General features: G+C 47.5%; 1 protein-coding gene across 3 annotated transcripts in view; it reads left to right on the forward strand.

The window, feature by feature from the left end:
* AP1B1 (adaptor related protein complex 1 subunit beta 1) overlaps positions 1-21224 on the forward strand; it is a 51113-nt gene that overhangs the window by 19764 nt on the left and 10125 nt on the right. For 2 of the 3 annotated variants that reach the window (XM_081841774.1, XM_081841772.1), the window contains exons 4-16: positions 962-1097; positions 3638-3883; positions 5895-6085; positions 7551-7772; positions 9217-9337; positions 10037-10132; positions 11069-11184; positions 12344-12509; positions 13629-13727; positions 14840-15099; positions 17386-17587; positions 19382-19402; positions 20154-20294. In XM_081841774.1, the coding sequence (XP_081697900.1) occupies positions 962-1097; positions 3638-3883; positions 5895-6085; positions 7551-7772; positions 9217-9337; positions 10037-10132; positions 11069-11184; positions 12344-12509; positions 13629-13727; positions 14840-15099; positions 17386-17587; positions 19382-19402; positions 20154-20294 (2017 nt within the window). The remainder of the gene's footprint in view (positions 1-961; positions 1098-3637; positions 3884-5894; positions 6086-7550; positions 7773-9216; positions 9338-10036; positions 10133-11068; positions 11185-12343; positions 12510-13628; positions 13728-14839; positions 15100-17385; positions 17588-19381; positions 19403-20153; positions 20295-21224) is intronic. The other variant, XM_081841773.1, reaches the window with a different exon arrangement.

A 21224-nucleotide genomic window follows, 5' to 3' on the forward strand; every position in this document is an offset into this window, starting at 1 on the left:
GCAGGGAATTTTGGTTATGAACGTCAGGAGTAGCAGTAGGAAGCATTCAGCGGTGTGATTGTCCAGTGGTCATTCTCTGCAGGAATATTGTAACCAAGCAACAGGCTGTCTGGACAGACTTAAGTTAGCAAAGCAGTTGCAAAGCCTTCAGGCAGATAGTCCAAATCTGGCACAGCAACCTGGGAAAAGTTAATATCTTTTTCTAGCTGGCCTGGTAGATTTAGGGATTCCTCGTCTTTCTCCGGTGGGGCGATGGGAGGAGAAATTGGTCCATCTCTTTCAGTACGGTCTGTACCAGGGCTTCCCAAACATGGGTCTCCAGCTGTTGTTGGACTACAACTCCCATCATCCCTAGCTAGCATGATGGGAACTGTAGTCCAAAGACAGCTGGAGACCCAAGGGAAACCACACTGTCCTCATCAGCTTTCTAGGTGTTCCCAGCCCTTCTTGATATACCACTGGGGATTGAACCTTAGGACCTTCTGCATGAAAAGCAGATGGTCTACGCCACCAAGCCCCAGCACTTGACGCCCCTGGAAAGTCCAGAAGCAGGACCTGGGTGTGAAAGCAGCCCCCTGTCTACTCCCAGCAGCTGGAATTCAGAGGCCTCCAACGTGGCTGCCTGTTGTCTTCCTGCTATAGACATCTGAAGGCTGCCCTGTATTGGGAAGGTTTTTTTAAAATGTTTGACATTTTATTATGTTTTTATATGTGTTTTGGAAGCCTCCCAGAATGGCTGAGGCAACAGAGCCAGATGGGCAGGGTATAAATAATGAAATCATCACCGTTATTACTATTATTTCCAAGGCTTACGTTTTTCCTGGCCCATTGACCAGCTGCTCTAAAGCAGCGCTGCCTGGCGTCAAGGGTGTGTGTGTGTGTGTGTGTGTGTGTGTGTGTGTGTGTGTCTCCCCATCTGTATCCTGGTTCCTCACGCCGCCTGCCTGTTCTCCGTTTCCAGCGCTCTCTTCCCCGACGTCGTGAACTGCATGCAGACGGACAACCTGGAGCTCAAGAAGCTGGTTTACCTGTACCTGATGAACTATGCCAAGAGCCAGCCAGACATGGCCATCATGGCTGTCAACACCTTTGTCAAGGTGAGTTGCAGGAGCAGGAGCAGCACCTGCTCTCTAAACCATGGGTAGGCAAACTAAGGCCCAGGGGCTGGATCCGGCCCAATCGCCTTCTAAATCCGGCCCGCGGATGGTCCAGGAATCAGTGTGTTTTTACATGAGTAGAATGTGTCCTTTTATTTAAAATGCATCTCTAGGTTATTTGTGGGGCATAGGAATTTGTTCTTTTCCTCCCCCCCAAAAATATAGTCCAGCCCCCCCACAAGGTCTGAGGGACACTGGACCGGCCCCCTGCTGAAAAAGTTTGCTGACCCCTGCTCTAAAGTTTTAAAAATGGAAGTGCCCATTTTCCCCAGCGGACGAGCATTTCGATCTTTCATTGAGAGTGTGAGTGTTTCATAAGTATTATTTATTTATTTCACGAAATTTGAAAGCTGCCTGATTGTAAAACAACAACAACCTCAAAGCGGTTTACAAAAAGAATAAAACAATGAAATGACTCAACTATTTTAAAACATTCAAAAGTGAGTTAAAATCAACGAGAAGCTAAGAAACAAACAAAACCCCCAGCTTTGAACGCAGGTCAGCATTCTGTGATGTCCATATAAATGAAAATATTTTTCAGCAGGTGCCAGAAAAAGTCCAGCGGAGTGGCCTATCTGATGTCAATAGGCAAGGAGTTCCGGGGGTGGGGTGGTGTGTGCCACAATCACACTAAAAGAAAAGTCGATTTCTTACAAATGCGTATTATGTGGGATCTGTAATCGTGCCAGTTCCGTTGATCAAAACAGCCAGCTTAGGCGAAGAAGGGGGTCATGCTATTTCTCTATGGCTATCCCATACAAAATCTCAGCTTTAAGGCAAAGCTAAAGAGTGATCAGGACGTGGGTGGCGCTGTGGTCTATAAACCACAGAGCCTAGGGCTTGCCGATCAAAAGGTCAGCGGTTTGAATCCCTGTGACAGGGTGAGCTCCCATTGCTTGGTCCCTGCTCCTGCCCACCTAGCAGTTCGAAAGCACGTCAAAGTGCAAGTAGATAAATAGGTACCGCTCCGGCGGGAAGGCGAACGGCGTTTCCGTGCGCTGCTCTGGTTTGCCAGAAGCGGCTTAGTCATGCTGGCCACATGACCTAGAAGCTGTACGCCGGCTCCCTCGGCCAATAAAGCGAGATGAGCGCGCAACCCCAGAGTCGTCCGCGACTGGACCTAATGGTCAGGAGTACCTTTACCTTTTTTAAAGAGTGATGATGCAGTCTGTTCTCCCAGTCATCACCCAGGAAGATCACAAGCAGGACCTGAGTGCAACAGGACTCTTCCCACTTGTGATTCCCAGCAACTGGGATTCAGAGGCATTGCTGCCCCCCACTGCGGAGGCAGAGCAGAGCCTTCATGGCTAGTGGCTGTCGATAGCCCTCTCCTCCTCTTACAAATTTGTCCAATCCTCTTTCAAAGCCATCCGGATTGGTGGCCACCGTTGGCTCCTGTGGCGGTGAGTTCCACAGTTCTATCTGCCCTGAAATTTCCCACAATTGGCTTTGAGTTCCAGTGGACATCGGTGTCTACTGTGGAAGAGAGTTCCATAGTTTGACAACGAATTGTCCTTTCTTTTACCTGTCCTGAATGTTCCAGCATTCAGCTTCATTGGACGTCCAGAAGTTTCTGGTGTTACGAGAGAGGGAGAACAACTTTTCTCTATGTGCGCCATGCATAATTTTATAAGCTTCTGTCACGTCCCCCTTTGCTCGTCTTTTCTCTGAACCAAGAAGTCCCAAACGCATATGTGGTGGCCTTGTCGTAAGGTTAAAAGCTTACTGGTAAATGCTATACAATGAATTGAAAAGGATGTTCAGAATAACTTTTGTGAGGGGAAAAAACAACAACAACCAGAAGCTTTTCTTTTGGAAATTAAAGGGACAGAACTACCTAAATTGTATAGAAATTTATTTATGTATGCAACTACAGCGGCAAGAATGCTACTTGCCCCAAAGTGGAAAGAAGTCCCAGTAAAGGAAGAACGGATACAGAAACTTATGGAATAAGCAGAAATGGCAAAACTTGCCGGAAGAATAAGAAATCAAGATAACAACCTTTTTATAAAAGAGTGGAAATGCTTTATTGAATATTTACAGATAAATTGCAAACAGATAAAAACATGGGCAGGATTATTGTAATAACCTGCAGTTTCATAAGAGTATATATTTAAAGTAGATGATTAAATGAGTAAATTAAATGAATTTGGATATGCAGAAGATACAAAAAAATAAATTTAAAGAACCTCATAAAGAGGGGGAAGGAAGTCAAATTTGTTAAATTGATTGTATAAGTAATGAAATGTATAAATTTGAAAAGTATAAATAAAAACTTTTTTATGGTAGCTAAAAAGGTGAAATACCTGGGAATTTGGCTGACATCGAAAAATATAAACCTGTTTAAAGACAATTATGAGAATGTATGGAAAGAAATCAAGACTATTCCTCATAGGCGAGTCACTCCACACCTCGAGTGTTTGGGTTGCCCTATTCCGAACCTTTTCCCAACTCTGCGATGCCTTTTCAATACCCCACAGGACTGCGAAGATCCCAACCCCCTCATCCGGGCCCTGGCGGTGCGCACGATGGGCTGTATCCGGGTCGATAAGATCACCGAGTACCTCTGTGAGCCGCTGAGGAAGTGCCTGAAGGATGAGGACCCTTACGTGCGCAAGACGGCGGCTGTTTGCGTGGCAAAGCTCCACGACATCAACGCGCAGCTGGTGGAGGACCAGGGCTTCCTGGACACCTTGAAGGACCTCATCTCAGACTCCAATCCTATGGTGATGGACCCCTTCTTGCCTGGGGGCGGGGAGGGAGGGGGGCTTGTCCAGGCTACTCCTCCCCTGCCCCAGCTGAACCAAGCTCCGCTAAAAGCTTTGGGTCCGGAGGGATTCCCAGGTAGTCGAAGGGAGGAGCTACTACTCCCAGCCTTCGCTAAGTTTGTAGTAATAATAATAATAAATTTTATTTATATCCCACCCTCCCCAGCCAAAGCCAGGCTCAGGGTGGCTAACAACAAAAAAATAGTACAACATTCTAAAATCATTTCATTATAAAAGTAATTCAAATCAAATGGATGGCAACCATTGGGCCACAGCTCCGTGAAGATTGCAGAGGGAGGGAGTCAGGCTGTGCCCTGGCCAAAGGCCTGGCGGAACAGCTCTGTCTTGCAGGCCCTGCGGAAAGATGTCAAGTCCCGCAGGGCCCTAGTCTCTTGTGACAGAGCGTTCCACCAGATCAGACCCACAGCCGAAAAAGCCCTGGTTCTGGTTGAGGCCAGCCTAACCTCTCTGTGGCCCAGGACCTCCAAGATGTTTTTGTTTGAAGACCGTAAGTTCCTCTGTGGGACATACCAGGAGAGGCAGTCCCGTAGGTACGAGGATCCAGGCCGTATAGGGCTTTAAAGGTTAAAACCAGCACCTTAAACCTGATCCTGTACTCCACCAGGAGCCAGTGCAGCTGGTATAGCACCGGGTGAATGTGATCTCGCAGCGAAGACCCAGTAAGGAGTCTCGCCGCGGCATTCTGCACCCGCTGGAGTTTCTGGGTCAGTCTCAAGGGCAGCCCCATGTAGAGCGAGTTACAAGAACCAGCTGCAAAGAGTTCTTCTCCTCCGTTCCCCTACATAGTTAGCTCAAATGTGTAAGGGCCGTCGGGAATTGCTAGCGTCCGTGATGGTTACCAAAAACAAGGAAAGATAGCAGGTCAGGAATACGTCCCCCTGATCGGCTATCTCTCTGTCTGCAGCGCCTGGCCTGGAGCCAAACTTGCATCTTTGAAATGGAAGCAGTTGAGCGGCAAAGTGTTGCCTGCCGTCTTGCACGTTTAACCAGCCTTGGAGAAACGCCCAACCCGAGCGCTGCTCCTTTTCTTCCCCCCACCCCACCCCGCTCCACGCTTCCTACATTTTTAAAAGGAATGTAATGAGAGAACTATCGGCCGCCTCTGCAAACCAAGTTCCAAATGAATTTTTAATTTAGGCCAAATGGCCTCGAATGCTCCTTGGGCCTGTGGGTTGCTGAGAGGAATAGCGGTCTTGCTAGGAAGCCTTGCTTCACGCAACAATAACATTCGGTTTAATTTTATTTCTATTTCGGTAGGGGTGTGTTCTTTTCCACACATTTCTGTACCCCTGGTGCCTCCAGGAGCATTTTCTGTGGAGAGATTTTTTTTAAGAGGCAAGAGCTGCTGATAACTATTTGCCTGGTGAGGCCTACAAGACTTAGGCCACATTCACACCCTACGTTTAAAGCACTACGATACCACTTTAAACAGTCATGGCTTCCTGCAAAGGATTCTGGGAACTCTGGTTTGTTATAGAGCAGGCATGGCCAAACTTGGCACTCTGTTTTTTGAGACTACAATTCCCATCATCCCTGACCACTGGTCCTGTTAGCTAGGGATGATGGGAGTTGTAGTCCCAAAACAGCTGGAGGGCCAAGTTTGGCCATGCCTGTTATAGAAGAAGCCTCCTTTCCCCTCATGGGGCTACGATTCCCAGAGTTCCCTGGGAAAGAGAGATTGACTGTTGGAGCACTTTGGGAATTATACTGAGCTAGACAGACCTGCAGCTGTAGCTCAGGTGGCAGAACATTTGCTTTGTATGCAGAAGGTCACAGTTCAGCCCTCAGTATCTCAGTGGGCTCGGCAGGACTCCACCTGAAACCCTGGAGAGCTGCTGCCAGTCAGAGTAGGCAGTACTGAGCCTAGATGGACTAACGATTTGACTCAGGATAAAGCAGCTTCCCATGTTCCTATTTTCACAGATTACTCTCTTTTGTTTTCCCCCAGGTGGTAGCTAATGCTGTAGCAGCCCTCTCAGAGATAGCGGAATCTCACCCCAGCAGCAACCTGCTGGATTTGAACCCACAGTCCATCAACAAGCTGCTGACTGCCCTGAACGAGTGTACGGAATGGGGCCAGATCTTCATCCTCGACTGCCTGGCCAACTACATGCCCAAGGATGACCGCGAGGCCCAGAGGTGAGAGCTGCGGGTTGGCTCACTTACTCGAGCCCCGTGTCGACCATGCTGCTTTGCAGGCACCGTTGTGCGAGGTGCCCAGAGACAGCCCAGTCTGTGTGCAATTTGTGTGTCTGTCTGTCTGTCCGTCCCACGCCTCTGTTTTTGTTATCAACGGAGCCAAATTCTTTACTGTAGCACTCTGCTTCAGAAGACTCTGTACAGATTTTTTTTTGAGAAAGGGCATCATGTTTAGAGGAAAAGCGAGTAAGAGGAGATATGGAGAAAGTGTTTTTATCCTTCTCTAGAACTCCTGGACTTTGGAACGTTGGAATATTCAGATGAAAGAGAGGATTTATTTTAAACTATGGAATTCGCTGGCAGTGACGGCTGCAGACTCGAATGATGTTAAAAGAGGATGAGAGAAAGTCAGGGAGGGCAAGTCTATCAATAGCTCCTACCCACAATGGCTATTCTTGGCTTCCCCAGTCGGAGGCTGCATGCTTCTGAATACCAGTAACTGATGGAAGCTTTGTATTTTCCTTCCTCCTCTTTCTCTTTCTTTTTTATTTCTTTTCCTTTTTGTATTTTATTTTTATTGTATTGTGTTTTTTATTTTTTATATTATTAATTTAAACATTTTTATTGAAAGTTCAAAAAGTACATAATTATATTTGCACTAAACATGGAGAGACATAAATAAAAGAGAGAAAAAGAGAAACAGCACCTGTGTAGAAGGGAAAATAAAGGGGGGAGGGAGGAAACACAAAACTGTATACCGTATTTTTCACTCTGTAAGACGCACCAGACCACAAGACACACCTAGTTTTTGGAGGAGGAAAACAAGAAAAAAAATATTCTGAATCTCAGAAGCCAGAACAGCAAGAGAGAAAAAGTGAGTCTTATACAGCAAAAAATACGGTTCTTTACAAGGTTGTTATTGTACTTTACCAGATCTTAACCTGCTACAGTATTTGTAAGAATGGATTCCAAATATCATTGAATTTATCCGTGGCAAGCCTGTGTTTATATGCAAGTTGTTCATATGTTGCGAGTTTGTATAAGTCTTCAATCGTAGAAGGGAGACACATTTTTATTTCTCCAATCCATCGGTATCAGTCTTTTTGCTGTGGTAAGGGCATGTAGAGTGTTTTTATTGTTTTTATTTGGATTAGTTTGTTTTTATTGTATTGTATGTTAAACAGTTTTATTATTTTATTTTATTTTATTTTTAAATGAAAAGAAATAGCAGCTGGAAAATGCAGGTCCTGCTTGTGGTTTCCTGAGCAGGGCTAGCACAGAGCACAACTCTTCCTTTTCTGCCATTTTCCCAGATTGCCCAATGGCTGCAGTGCAGGACCACAGAAAACAGGGTTTTGTTGGTTGCACCTAGGAGGCTGGACTGGTGGGTCAGTGGCTTTGTGAAAAATCTCCTCTGGCATTTGTCTGCTGCATCTTCCTTTTCCTTCTCTTCCCCCCACTGCAGCATCTGTGAGCGAGTCACACCCCGGCTGTCCCACGCTAACTCCGCTGTGGTCCTCTCGGCTGTGAAAGTGCTGATGAAGTTCATGGAGATGCTGTCAAAGGACCTGGATTATTACGGCACTTTGCTGAAGAAGCTGGCTCCCCCACTCGTCACCCTGCTGTCTGCTGAGCCAGAGCTGCAATACGTGGCTCTCCGAAACATCAACCTCATTGTGCAGAAAAGGTGATGATGGATGCTCTGTTGGCTACAGGTGGGCAGGGTGGTTGGCAGGTAGCACTGCTTCCAGGGATACAGCGAGATGCTCTCAGGCATGTAACTGGGTTTGTTGGGGGTTTTGCTAAAGAGGTTTCCTTTTATAACAAATATAAAACAGAGAAGTTGTTGTAGCAACAGGTGAAAAACCAGAAGATGAGAAGCAAAACTATAAAACAGGCACATGGGTTAAAATACCAAAGTCCATGGGAAATGATCCACAATGAATTGGGGAAAAAATGTTTAAAAAGTACTTTCCCAAAAAACCCAGAGTCCTTTCTGTTGGGGATAATTCAGACTGAAATTCCCAGGTGTCAAAAAAGGTTATTTATGTGTGCCACTACTTGCGACCCGTGTTTTGTTGGCCCAAAAATGGAAAACGAGCGAGGTCCCAACCAAAGATGAATGGCAACTTAAGTTGACAGATTATGCACAGACTTAACATATTGAATAAGAGAACAAGAAGAACATACGTTTAGAGAAAATTGGAAGACTTTTATTGAATATGCGGGAAACAACTGTGTACAGCTGAAAATGCTGGCAGCATTAAATTCAACAGTGTAAATAAGTTACGTTGGATGTAATAATGGAATACTGAATGGTATAGTTCTGTAAAATATGCAGGGATTTATGATATGTAAAATGAACCATGGAAAGAGAAGAAGGGAACTCATTGATATCTTAAGGATGTAAAAATGTCAAGTATAGTTTTGAGATTTGTCAGGCTTGTGACGAGGGCTGACTTGAAAATGATGGTTCCATTACAAAACATAATTAAAGGAATGCCAGATCAAATGAAAAGTGTCTGGAGGTTCTAGACCTTGTCGAAATATCAAATTATGCATAGTTTTTCCATTATAGCTATATTTCAGAGTGAGTGGTACCACTCATTTGGGGGCTGTTTTCCATTGAGTTGCAATTGCTATGTGAGCTGCCAAGATCATATATAAGACCTATGGGCATGTAAATATGTTTGTATAGAAGGTAGATCTTGCAACGGTCCAGAACTGAGACCCACCTCTGACTCCCAACCTGCAACATGGCACCTACTTTTACAGTTTCACTTTTGATTTACAGTATAATTACTGTACCGGTGCTAACAAGGCACACGATTCATCCTAAAGTGACACTTCCGAGAGCAGTGTTGCCTAATAGCTCAGTCGGTAGAGCACGAGACTCTTAATCTCAAGGTTGTGGGTTTGAGCCCCACGTTGGACAAAAGATTCCTGCAATACAGGGGGTTGGACTAGATGACCGCCGCGGTCCCGTCCAACTCTACCATTCTATGCTATTACTAAATGAAAACATCCAATTTATTTTTTTTACTTAAAGATTCTTTTGCAATCTATAAGTTGCACAGCTGGGTATGTTTCTTCTCCGGATCTCTTGATCACATCTTTTCCTCTTCTCCCAGACCTGAAATCCTCAAGCACGAGATGAAAGTCTTCTTTGTGAAGTACAACGATCCGATCTACGTCAAACTGGAGAAGCTGGATATCATGATCCGCCTGGCCTCGCAGGCCAACATTGCACAGGTAAATCATCCTCTTTTCTCTCTTCCTCCCCACCCCCTGAATTTGCTTCGGAGTCTCCACTGCCCTGCAAGGATGAAGACTGAAAGGAATTGCAATCCCGCAAGATCTGGAAGGCACCCACTGTTTGGGAAGGCTGAAGCCAGCTATTGCCTCTAAAGAACACATTCCACTCTTCTCTCCTTCCTGCCCCAATTTTTCAGCACGTGCATTTTCTAGCTGCCACTCAGCATTTCAAAGTTACTGAGCATGCTCTGCCCTGGGCTTGCTTTTTCCTTTTTTTCTTTGCCCCACATCTTCTGATAAAATGGCCTTGGTCCTGTATATACCTGAAGGAGCGTCTCCACCTCCATCGTTCAGCCCGGACACTGAGGTCCAGCGCCAAGGGCCTTCTGGCAGTTCCCTCCCTGCGAGAAGCCAAGTTACAGGGAAGCAGGCAGAGGGCCTTCTCGGTAGTGGCGCCTGCCCTGTGGAACGCCTTCCCAGTAGATGTCAAGGCAATAAACAACTATTTTACTTTTAGAAGACACCTGTTTAGGGAAGTTTTTAATGTCTGACGCTGTATTGTTTTTGATATTTGGTTGGAAGCCGCCCAGAGTGGCTGGGGAGACCTAGTCAGATGGGCGTGGTATAAATAATAAATTATTATTATTATTATTATTATTATTATTATTACTACTACTACTACTACTATTATTGTAGGTTCTTGCCGAGTTAAAGGAGTACGCAACGGAAGTTGATGTGGACTTCGTGCGGAAAGCCGTCCGGGCGATTGGCCGGTGTGCCATTAAGGTCGAGGTGAGCCAAAGTGTGGTCCAGAACATCTGGAGGGCACCAGTTTGGGGGAGGCTGGCATCTATCTGGGAGAGTGGCCTGATTCTGCAAAAGGCTTCACTTCAAACATACTTGGCTTTCCAAGCTTTTAGAGGCTGCAAGTAGGAGAGCACAAATGAATTTTGCATTCTGTGTTGTGAACCTCCCCCCCTTTTTCTCTTTTTGGGGAGGGTGGGGGCTGAAGACATTAGGGAGAGGAGCAGAGAGTGTTCTTGCACTCGAATTGTGCTTGCAGACTTCCCTTTGAGGCACCTGGTAGGCCCCTATGAAAACAGGATGCTGGAATCACTGGCCTGATCCAGCACGTTTCTCTGACATCCGGTAGATCTTGGCTCTTTGGAAACGGGGGTTTGACCTCTACAGAGCCTTCCAACATTAAAACTGGTTTTTCGAGGCAAGCGGTGTCCATAGTGCTGAAGATCAACATGTCTTTGCACAGAGAGCCAGGTTTTTTAAAATACAGTGGATGCTCAGGTTGCGAACGTGATCCGTGCGGGAGGCACGTTCGCAACCCGCAGTGCCGCATCTGAGCACACGCAGGTTGTGATTCGACGCTTCGGCGCATCCGTAACCTGAAAAAACACAACCTGAAGCGTCTGTAACCCGAGGTATGACTGTAACAGCGTTGGGGGCATCCCTCATAGCATGGGGGTCCTGCCTCCCCCTTCCCAATTGGTCTTCTCTAGTGTGCAGAAGGCTGCATGTGACTCTTGTTTTGTTACAGCCAGGAAATTCCTGGCTTTCCTGCTGCTGACAACCCACCCTTGCTGGGAGATAACCTAGGTGTCCTTTAACTTCCCTGTTTAAAAGCAAGCATCCGTAGTTTCTCCTAAGCCTCTTGGCTAAACCCCAGTTCCTCTCCATGCAGCCCCAACCCCCTTTCTCTTTCTTCCTGCCCAGCAATCGGCAGAGCGTTGTGTAAGCACCTTGCTTGACCTCATCCAGACCAAGGTCAACTATGTGGTCCAGGAAGCCATTGTCGTCATCAAGGACATCTTCCGCAAGTACCCCAACAAGTAAGAAGCCCTCCTCCAAAAGTTACCGTCTTGATAACACATGGGAACATTTTATTGTTTATTATTCGTTGGTGTTTTTAAAACTGGTGGTTTGGAATAGCTCAAGTCGGTAGAGCGCGAGACTCTTAATCTCAAGGTCGCGGGTTCGAGCCTCACGTTGGGCAAAAAATTCCCGCAGTGCAGGGGGGTTGGACTAGATGACCCTTGGGTGTCCCTTCCATGATTCTGTGAGAAGGCAGTAATAATAATAATAATAATAATAATAATAATAATAATAATAATAATAATAATTTTTTATACCCCGCCCTCCCCAGCCAAGACCAGGCTCAGGGTGGCTAACAAGCAATAATAAAAACAAGCTGAATGAATACAACTTAAAAACAAGATTAAAATACAACATTAAAATATTGAAACATTAAAATGCAGCCTCATCACAGGAAGAGAAAGGAAAACGAAAGAGGGGGAGGAAATCAAATTGGCTCCAAGCCAAAGGCCAGGCAGAACAACTCTGACTTACAGGCCCTGCGGAAAGAAATCAGATCCTGCAGGGCCCTGGTCTCATGAGGCAGAGCGTTCCACCAAGCCGGAGCCAGTGTTGAAAAGGCCCTGGCTCTGGTTGAAGCTAATCTAACTTCCTTAGGTCCCGGGACCACTAGGGTGTTGCTATTTATGGACCTTGAGGCTCTCTGTGGGGCATACCGGGAGAGGTGGTCCCGTAGGTACGAGGGTCCTAGGCCGTGATACATGAGCAATGATAATGATACAATGAAACCTATCCAGAAATATAGAGCCTTCGATTTTTCTTTTATTTATATGTTTTGCATCAGAGCTGGCTCTTGATGATACGGGATGCCCAGCACATGCAGAGCTAGTTCTTGGCCTTTGAAAGGATCTATCCTGTTGTTCAGAGGCATTCCTATCCTACTTTTCCACCAAGGGCCCTTACATAGTTCTTTCTCTCTCTCTCTCTCCTTATTTTATCCCCCAGAACAGCCCTGTAAGGTAGGTCAGGCTGAGCAGGGGCAGTCGGCCAAATGGTGGGATTTGAACCCTGGTCCTCTCCCGGGTTGTAATCTGATGCTTCTCTAACCGCTGCGCTGCACTTGGTTCTCTGCTGTCTCTTAGCTCCTCCCACCCCTCCTGTCCCCCCGACACGCAGGTACGAGAGCGTGATCGCCACCCTGTGCGAGAACCTGGACTCCCTCGACGAACCTGAGGCTCGGGCAGCCATGATCTGGATCGTGGGCGAATACGCAGAGCGCATAGACAACGCGGACGAGCTTCTGGAGAGCTTCCTCGAAGGCTTCCACGACGAAAGCACCCAGGTGAGACGGGGCAGAGTCTTCCAGGTGGGGTGGCTGAGGATTAGGCAGCAAAGGTTGCAACGATTCCCTCCAGATTTCCCCCCACGGTGCCTTGCCTCCCCCAAGCAGCCAACCCGTGAAGATCTTGCACCCCTCCAGGAACCCTAGAGGTTGTGTCTTGGGCGATGCACCTCTCAGGTTGTACGTCAACTTCATTGGCACCTCCTGTAGATGCCCGTTAAGATATTTCTCTTCCTTAATCAAGATGTTTCTCTTCCTTAATTTATAACTAGTATCTTGTAAACTTCGGCTCAACCTTGCATTTGGCACTGCCTAGCCAACCTTGGCTCAGCCTTGCATTTGGCACTTTGATCACCAAAGAATGGATGCTTTTGAGTTATGGTGCCGGAGGAGACTCTTGAGAGTCCCATGGACTGCAAGAAGATCAAACCTCTCCATTCTGAAGGAAATCAGCCCTGAGTGCTCACTGGAAGGACAGATCCTGAAGCTGAGGCTCCAATACTTTGGCCACCTCATGAGAAGAGAAGACTCCCTGGAAAAGATCCTGATGTTGGGAAAGATGGAGGGCACAAGGAAAAGGGGACGACAGAGGACGAGATGGTTGGACAGTGTTCTCGAAGCTACGAACATGAGTCTGACCAAACTACGGGAGGCAATGGAAGACAGGCATGCCTGGCGTGCTCTGGTCCATGAGGTCACGAAGAGTCGGACACGACGAAATGACTAAACAACAAAGCAAAGTGCTCAGCCCAGCCCAGCTTCATGCAGCCTCCCAGTTTAGGGGAGTTAGAACAATAAAACAATGAGATAAAACAATAAATGAAAACAACAAAACGAAGCACTAAAAGGAGTTAAGAAATAAAATGGAAGAGGGGATAAAAACGAATGCTAAGGGTTGGTTATAGAGCAGAAACTTGCCTTAGAGTTGGCCTTACAGCTCAAAACCCTGCTTCAAGCATTCAGCAGCCATCTTCCTCCTAGATGCCCCCTTTCCCTCCTGCAGCCTCCCGTTCAGACTGCTTGTGCCAATTTCTTCCAGGATGGTAGCAGTAGAACGCCAGCTGTTGCATGCAGAAGATCCCAGGTTCAGTCCACCTTTTTTTCTTTCGTCCACTGCAGGTGCAGCTGCAGCTGCTGACGGCCATTGTGAAGCTTTTCCTGAAGAAGCCCACCGAGACCCAGGAGTTGGTCCAGCAGGTCCTCAGCCTGGCTACACAGGTAGGGGAAGAAGAGGCAGCCTCGCTTTGCCTTTGTAAACCTGGAGGCCCCCTTTATGTCCTTGCAGGGGTTCTGCAAGGTAGCCAGTGGTGCGGAAGCTTTGTCAGTCTGGACGACCTCCTGAGGACCACATGCCAGGGGTGGGAGAGGCCAGAAGCAAAAGTGGGCGGAGCTACAGATGCAAATTTGACCCTCTGTACACTAGAGGCTAGTTTCTACGCAACAGTTGCACGCTCCTTTCCCCCCTTCATCCAGGGAAAGCAAGAGGCACGACTTGAGTTCGGGGACACTTCCAAGCCAGGAGAAAACACTTCAAGGAAGGGGGTGGTGACCTGAGGAGAGGCTTAAGATCCAGAATTATTTATTTATTACATTTATATACCAAGGGACTGGAGTTCAGACTGGAGTTCAGGGACATTTCTAAGCCAGGAGAAAACACTCCAAGGAAGGGTGCGGTGACCTGAGGAGAGGCTTAAGATCCAGACTTATTCATTTATTACATTTATATACCAAGGGTGGTTCACAGAGTGAAATACAGCCGTACCTCGGAAGTCAAACAGAATCCATTCCGGAAGTCTGTTCTGTTCGACTTCCAAAACCAAAACACGGCTTCCAATTGGCTGCAGGAAGCTCCTGCAGCCAATCGGAAGCTGTGCCGGACGTTCAGCTTCCAAAAACCATTCGAAAATTGGAATACTCACTTCCGGGTTTCGATTGTTCGAGAGCCGATTTGTTTGGGAGCCAAAGCGTTTGAGATCCAGGGTACGACTGTACAAGATAAAACACAAGCAAATGATTAAACAGTTTTAAACTTGCCCTGGATTTATGTTCATCGCTTTAAATGCTTTCAGGCCTTTTTTTTTTTTTTTTTTTGGCAGTCACAAGGACTAGAAACTTTGCTTTCTTTTTAAATGAGAAGTGTCAGCACTCTGACATCTGGCCTCTGCAAGGATGAGAAAGAGTGAGGCAGAGCGGCCTGCATCTATTAAGATATCCAGTGTGTTAACTGACCTCTGGGCAGGTTTGGAGAGCCCCTGGTGTGAAAACACACACACATGCTCCTTTCCTTGTCTCTCCCCCCCCCCCCCCCCCGCGCGGCTCCCACCACTTAGGATTCGGATAACCCCGACTTGAGGGACCGTGGCTACATCTATTGGCGCCTGCTCTCTACCGATCCTGTGGCAGCCAAGGAGGTGGTTCTGGCAGAGAAGCCACTCATCTCTGAAGAGACGGACCTGATTGAGCCAACTCTGCTGGACGAGCTGATCTGCTACATCGGCACACTGGCCTCCGTCTACCACAAGCCCCCCACTGCCTTCGTGGAGGGGAGCAGAGGCATCGTCCATAAGAGCCTCCCTCCACGAACAGGATCGTGAGTACTCTTTGGTGGCAGCGGTGGTTGTGCAGGGAGAGGTGGTTCTGTTGTTCCTCTCTACACTCCACTTGGTCTTTGGCTCTCTTTTTTTCATTCTATTTATAAAAATACCATATTTTTCGCTCCTGACCATAAGACGCACCTAGTTTTTAGAGGAGGAAAACCAAGAAAAGAAATATTCTGAACGAAACAGTGGGTGCATGATTTTTGTGGTTCATGCTGTGGCCACAGACATGTGATCTGATGTTGAATTTGGGGTGACCCAATGCAAAAATCCTGAGGATCCATGTGGATCTGTGCTTTGTAACCACGTTTTTGCGCCATTGTGGCCCCATGCAACAGTGGGTGCGTGATTTGTTTGTTGCAGGCTGTAGCCATGCAAATGCTATGTGATCTGATGGTGAATTTGGGGTGACCCAATGCAAAAATCCTGAGAATCCATGTGGATCCGTGCTTTGTAACCACATTTTTGCACCATTGCAGCCCCAGGAAACATTTTTTTGGTGTAGGCTATAGCCACGGACATGCTTACATACCGCCATGCATTTTTAAAAAAAAAAAAATCTAGAGTGGTTTGCAATGATTCTGCATAACGCCATACAAGAGAAAGCATATAAAAAAAGAAACCAGCAAACTGTTAGGGAAAGGAGTGTTCGGCATTCCCTGCAGAATAGGAAGGGTTTTCGGCAGGTGTTGGCACAGGTGGTGCCTGCTGGATTTCTAGTGGCAGAGAGTTCCACAGGGCCGGGCCAACGACACAGAAAAGGCTCAGTTTCCCGCTGTTGTCTTGCCAACTCGAGGAACGGCCAGATGATCCCACTGATCAGGCTTGGGATACAAGGGTTCGGGTGGTCCCTGAGGCACCCTGGACCTAAGTCATTCAGGACTTTACAAATGAATGCCTTGAGTAGTAGAGGGGCAGCTGGTGCAGGTGCTTTAAGAGCCATGTCTCGTGTTGCTTGCCAGATGCCCCCGTCAGCAGCAGTCTGGCCTCCGCATTCTGCACCAGCTGGAGCATCCAAACCAGGCCCAAGGGCCTAGAGGATGTTGCAGTGATTAGCCTCAAGGTTACCAATACATTGACTACTGTGGTTGTAGCCAATGTAGCACAAAGCTGAAATCACTTAGCGGTCCATGTGTTCCACGGGCGAAATGTGCTGTGCCAGCAAAACGTCACTGTGCCAGATTGCCGGAAACTTCGCTGCACAGTAGATTTCACAATCTCTTTCATAGCCAGTTTCCGCTAGCCACAACTTCTGCATTGGGTTCCACCCGTCTGCTGCCGGTGCAAGGGGCCCTGGCGTAGGGTGGCTGGGTAGCAGAAATAGACACACACTTTTTCTTTTGGGGGGGGGGTTAAAATAAATTTTTACTAATTTTTCACAGTTACATTTTCACAAGTGAAAACAGCAATTAACTCACATTTCTACCAAATCTAAATTTATACAAGTACCTTTTCACGAACCTTCTCTTCGAGTCCAGAGATCCAGAGAAAGACACACTCTTGGGTCGGTGGTTCCCAAACTCCCCTCCGCACCCCACTTGGAAATTGCTCATGGTCTCCGTAGACTGCTGTTGCTACAGCAGGCAGAATAATCATTAAGCCATGTGCTGGACAAGATCCTGTATGGTACATAATTGGGTTTTTATTGCTGATTTTTATTTTTATTCCATTGAATTCAGATCGGGATACAGTGGTGCCTCGCAAGACGAAATTAATCCGTTCCGTGAGTCTCTTCGTCTTGCGGTTTTTTCGTCTTGCGAAGCAAGCCCATTAGCGGCTTAGCGGCTATTAACGGCTTAGCGGCTATTAACGGCTTAGCGGCTTTAAGAAAAAGGAAAAGAACTCGCAAGATGTTTTCGTCTTGCAAAGCAAGCCCATAGGGAAATTCACCTCAAGAAATGGAAAACTCTTTTGTCTAGCGAGTTTTTCATCTTGCGAGGCATTCGTCTTGCGGGGCACCACTGTACAATAAATGCATTATGAGAAATGAAAGAAGCGATAAAAATGCAATTAACCATCACGCAGCATCTCGCCCAGCGTATTATAATCACTACGGCAGACAGAAAATTCACTGATTATATATGAATATTTTATGCAGGCATGCAATGAAACACACACACACTCCAAAAAAATGAAGCATGCAAACCGCTGGTGGAACATGCGCCACAGTTTGCGTATTCCTGATCTGTGTCTCTTTTTTTGGAAGGAAGGAAGCAGGCCATTTTTTAATTGTCGTCTTCGTCTCTTCCTCACCACCCCACCCTATACTATGAACACAGGAGCGAAAGCGCTGAGAGCCCGGATGTTGCTCCAGCGGGCGCCCCCCAGGCTGAGCAGCCAGCGGTCATCCCGACACAAGGAGACCTCCTGGGAGACTTGCTGAACCTTGACCTGGGACCCCCTGTGAGCGGCCCTCCCGTTGCCACCTCGTCGGTGCAGATGGGCGCCGTTGACCTTCTCGGCGGTGGCTTGGACAGCCTGGTAAGCCCTAATCCTGCCCTCCCAAAGATTTGCAATGGAAGAGGGTGCAGCGTTTTCCTTGGAGGACTTTGAATCCTCAAAAACAGCAGCATTAAGTGTGGCCGCTGACGTTATGCTCTGTTGCTGTCGGTTCCCTGTCTGCACATGTTTCACGCTGCCTGTGTGTTTTAAGACTGTGTGTAGATATACAGCCGTGTCCAGCTTAAGTAATACTGAGTAGACCCACTGAAATTAATGGACCCAAGTTGGGCCACGTTCATACATTTAAAGCTATGGGATACCACTCCAAACAGCCATGGCTTCCCCGCAAAGGATTCTGGGAATTCTCCTTGAGAGTTTTTACTAAGCCCTTCTATTCCCCTCCCGTAGCCACGGTTTCCAGGGCGGTTTAGTGGTCAATCTTCCTTCCCTGGAAACTGGGAATTGTAGCTCTGTGTGGATAATGGGGGAGTCTCTCCTAACAACGCCATTAACAAACGACAGCTCCCAGAATTCTTTGGGGGAAGCCATGACTGTTTAAAGTGGCACCGAAGGGCTGAAGACGTAACCTCTTCGCTCTTGCCTTTTCAGCACGATTTGTATGTTTCAGGAGCTGCCTCGTTTTTTGTTATTGTCCATTGTTTCAAATTGTGTTTTAATTCAGTAACCCGCTCTGGGACATTAGGGTGGAGGGCAGGTAATAGATAACAGCAGCAGCAGCCTCAGCAGCAGTAACAACAACAGTCGTAGTTAACAGTAAGAATAAAAATAAATAATGTACAGTCTGAATGTGGGCTTAGCTGTGTCCTTTCATTTTCCTACTCTGAATATGACTTAAAACAACTAGACACAATCCATTAATCTTTGGTCCCGTTTTGCACAGAGAGGCAGCTGAGGAATCTGTCCTTTCTCACACCTTTTTTGGATAAGTGGGGCCAAAAGGTGCCCGCTAGATGTTGCTCAGGGTCTCATCACACCCCCAGGCAACATATCCCAGTGGTCAGGGATGATGGGAACTGTCGTCTTATCTGGAGGGCATCAGGTTGGCCACCGTCCACTTTAGGACATAAATGGTTAGGTATGCATGGGCAGTGGAGGATGAGCCCCTTTTCGCAAGGCTGGCAGGGACACGAACTCAAAGCTCCGCTGGGAGTTGGCAGAGGCAAAACTGTTCAGTGTGAACGATTCCCAGTATAGCTGAAGGAGTGTCTCTGCCCCCACTATTCAGCCACTGAGGTCCAGCTCCGAGGGCCTTCTGGCGGTTCCCTCACTGCAAGAAGTGAAGCTACAGGGAACCAGGCAGAGGGCCTTCTTGGTGGTGGCACCTGCCCTGTGGAACGCCCTCCCCTTAGATGTCAAGCAAATAAACAACTTTCTTACTTTTAGAAGACATCTGAAGGCAGCCCTGTTTAGGGAAATTTTTAATGTTTGATATTTTATCATATTTTTAATACTCTGTTGGGAGCCGCCCAGAGTGGCAGGGGAAACCCAGCCAGATGGGTGGGGTATAAATAAATTATTATTATTATTATTATTATTATTATTATTATTATTATTACGGGCAGGGCAGAGCAGAGGGGTGCTGTGTTCTTCTTGTGGGGAGCTGTCTTGTAGCGCTGTGGCTGATAGCATCTGTGTGTTGTAGTCTTGAGTGACTAACCTCTCTTTCGCCCCTTCTTGTTTTGTCTCTTTCCCTCCCCCCCCCCAAATCCTGGCTATTCTCTCCCTCCCTCCCTCTCTCTCTCTCTCTCTCTCTCTCTCTCTCTCTGCATGTGGCTGTCTCTTCTCTTCCAACTTGCCTGCTGCTTCTTGGAGATGGGGGACGAAGCTGAAGGGGTATGGTCCAGCCCTCTTACTAGCTTTCCCTTCAGTGAGCCACCCCCTTCCTCCCCACCCTTCCCTCCACTCTTTCCTGCTGGGAAACCGGGGCTGGGGGGAGGGCGGGGGAGGGAGGACGAGGTGGATGGTACTCTTAGCAGTATTAATTGCCTTCTACCTGATCATCTCAAAGTGTGAAGTACACTAAAAATGCAACAAACCAGATCTATCTAAATACATAAATTAGTCTGACCCAACAGGCATGTGTGTGTGTGTGTGTCTCTGTGTGTGTTAATGGCATGTTCTTGGGAGAGTCCCCCCTCCCAGCCCCCTCCCATGTGTTGGTTTATTCATCCTGTGTGTGTGTGTGTGTGTGTGTGTGTGTGTGTGTGTATAAATGCAGAGAAGGTCTGCAGCTCATGGCCTGCACAAGCTCCCAGATTCAACACCTGGTTCGACTCCAGGTAGGGCTCAGAATTTGTCCTGCCTGAAACCTCGGAGAGCCACTACCTGTCTATATAGACAAGGCTGGAGGTAGATGGACCAGTGGTCTGATGCAATAAAAGCTTGTGCATTTGCCTCTTCTTTTAAGTCACGAAGTGGCCCTTCCCAAAGGGGTGCCAACTGCTGCAGCTCTATGTAATGTCTTTTGCTCCTCCGCTCCCTACTCTCAAGCCACCTCCTGTAGGCACATGTCTCCGCCCACCCCACTGCCTTTGGAGTTGCCTCTGTGAACTTGTAACATCTTGGTGTCTTTGTCTCCCTGCAGATGGGAGGCCCCAGTTTCACAGCACCCAGCGCAGTCATGCCCTCCAACTTGGGAGCGCCCCTGGGCGGGGGCTTGGGAGACCTCTTCGACCTGGCCGGCGGCGTGGGAACATTGTCCGGGTCCTACGTAGCTCCCAAAACGGTGAGTAACACTGGCCCCCGAGGAGTGCCAGGGGCCAAGTGGCTCTCAATATCATTGCTTGTAAGATGCCTCGCACCTCTCTGTGGGTAATGGGCTTCTTTGCTTTGGCTAGACCCAATGGTAGGGCCGGCCCCAACAGGGAAAGAGAAGGCCTGAGCTCCCTAGGTGCTCCATGAGTGCATTGGACTAGAGAAGGGATGGGGAATGTCTGTGATCCTCCAGATGTTGTTGGACTCCAGTTCTCATCAGCTCCCCCAAGCAGCATGACCCGTGGTGAAGAATAATGGGAGCTGTAGTCCAACAGCTTCTGGAGGCCACAGATATTCCCCATCCCTGACCTGGTCTGATGCTCTCCTGGAGCTCCCAGTGAGTATCAGGTTCTCTCATACGCTGTTGGGGCCGGCCCTACCATTTGGTCATCATCCCTGATTATTGACCATGGTGGTTGGAGCTAATGGGAGGACTACATGTTCCCCATCCCTAGACTAGTGCGGGGTTATGTAACCTGCACCCACTAGTCCCCCCAGCAGCAGCAAAATCCACAAATTATTGTTATTATTTATTGCGTCAAAAACTTCTAAGTACTGTAGAGCAGTTTTAAAAAATCGCCCTGCTAAGTAGACTTACAGTTGAGAGGGATGAGGTGCTATCCAATGTCAGCCGTACTCCGAGCAATCAGTGGGGTTGTGTTACTAGTCAAATTATAAATTACAGGCTCCTCAATGTTGAGGACCCGTCCTGTAGAAGTGTAAGCTATAAAAAGAATGGATTGGGCCCAGGCTAAGTTTGCTGAACTTGGGTGTCCCATCAGAATTGGTGGGAAAAATTAAAGAGTGCTTGTACAACTTAATTTTACTCACAGTAGACCCATTTCAATTAACACCATCGTGTTCATTTGTTTTAGCGGGTCTTTTCTGTGTAAAACTGAAC

This window comes from Podarcis erhardii, assembly GCF_964252035.2.
Source record: "Podarcis erhardii genome assembly, chromosome: 15".
Classification (NCBI taxonomy): domain Eukaryota; kingdom Metazoa; phylum Chordata; class Lepidosauria; order Squamata; family Lacertidae; genus Podarcis; species Podarcis erhardii.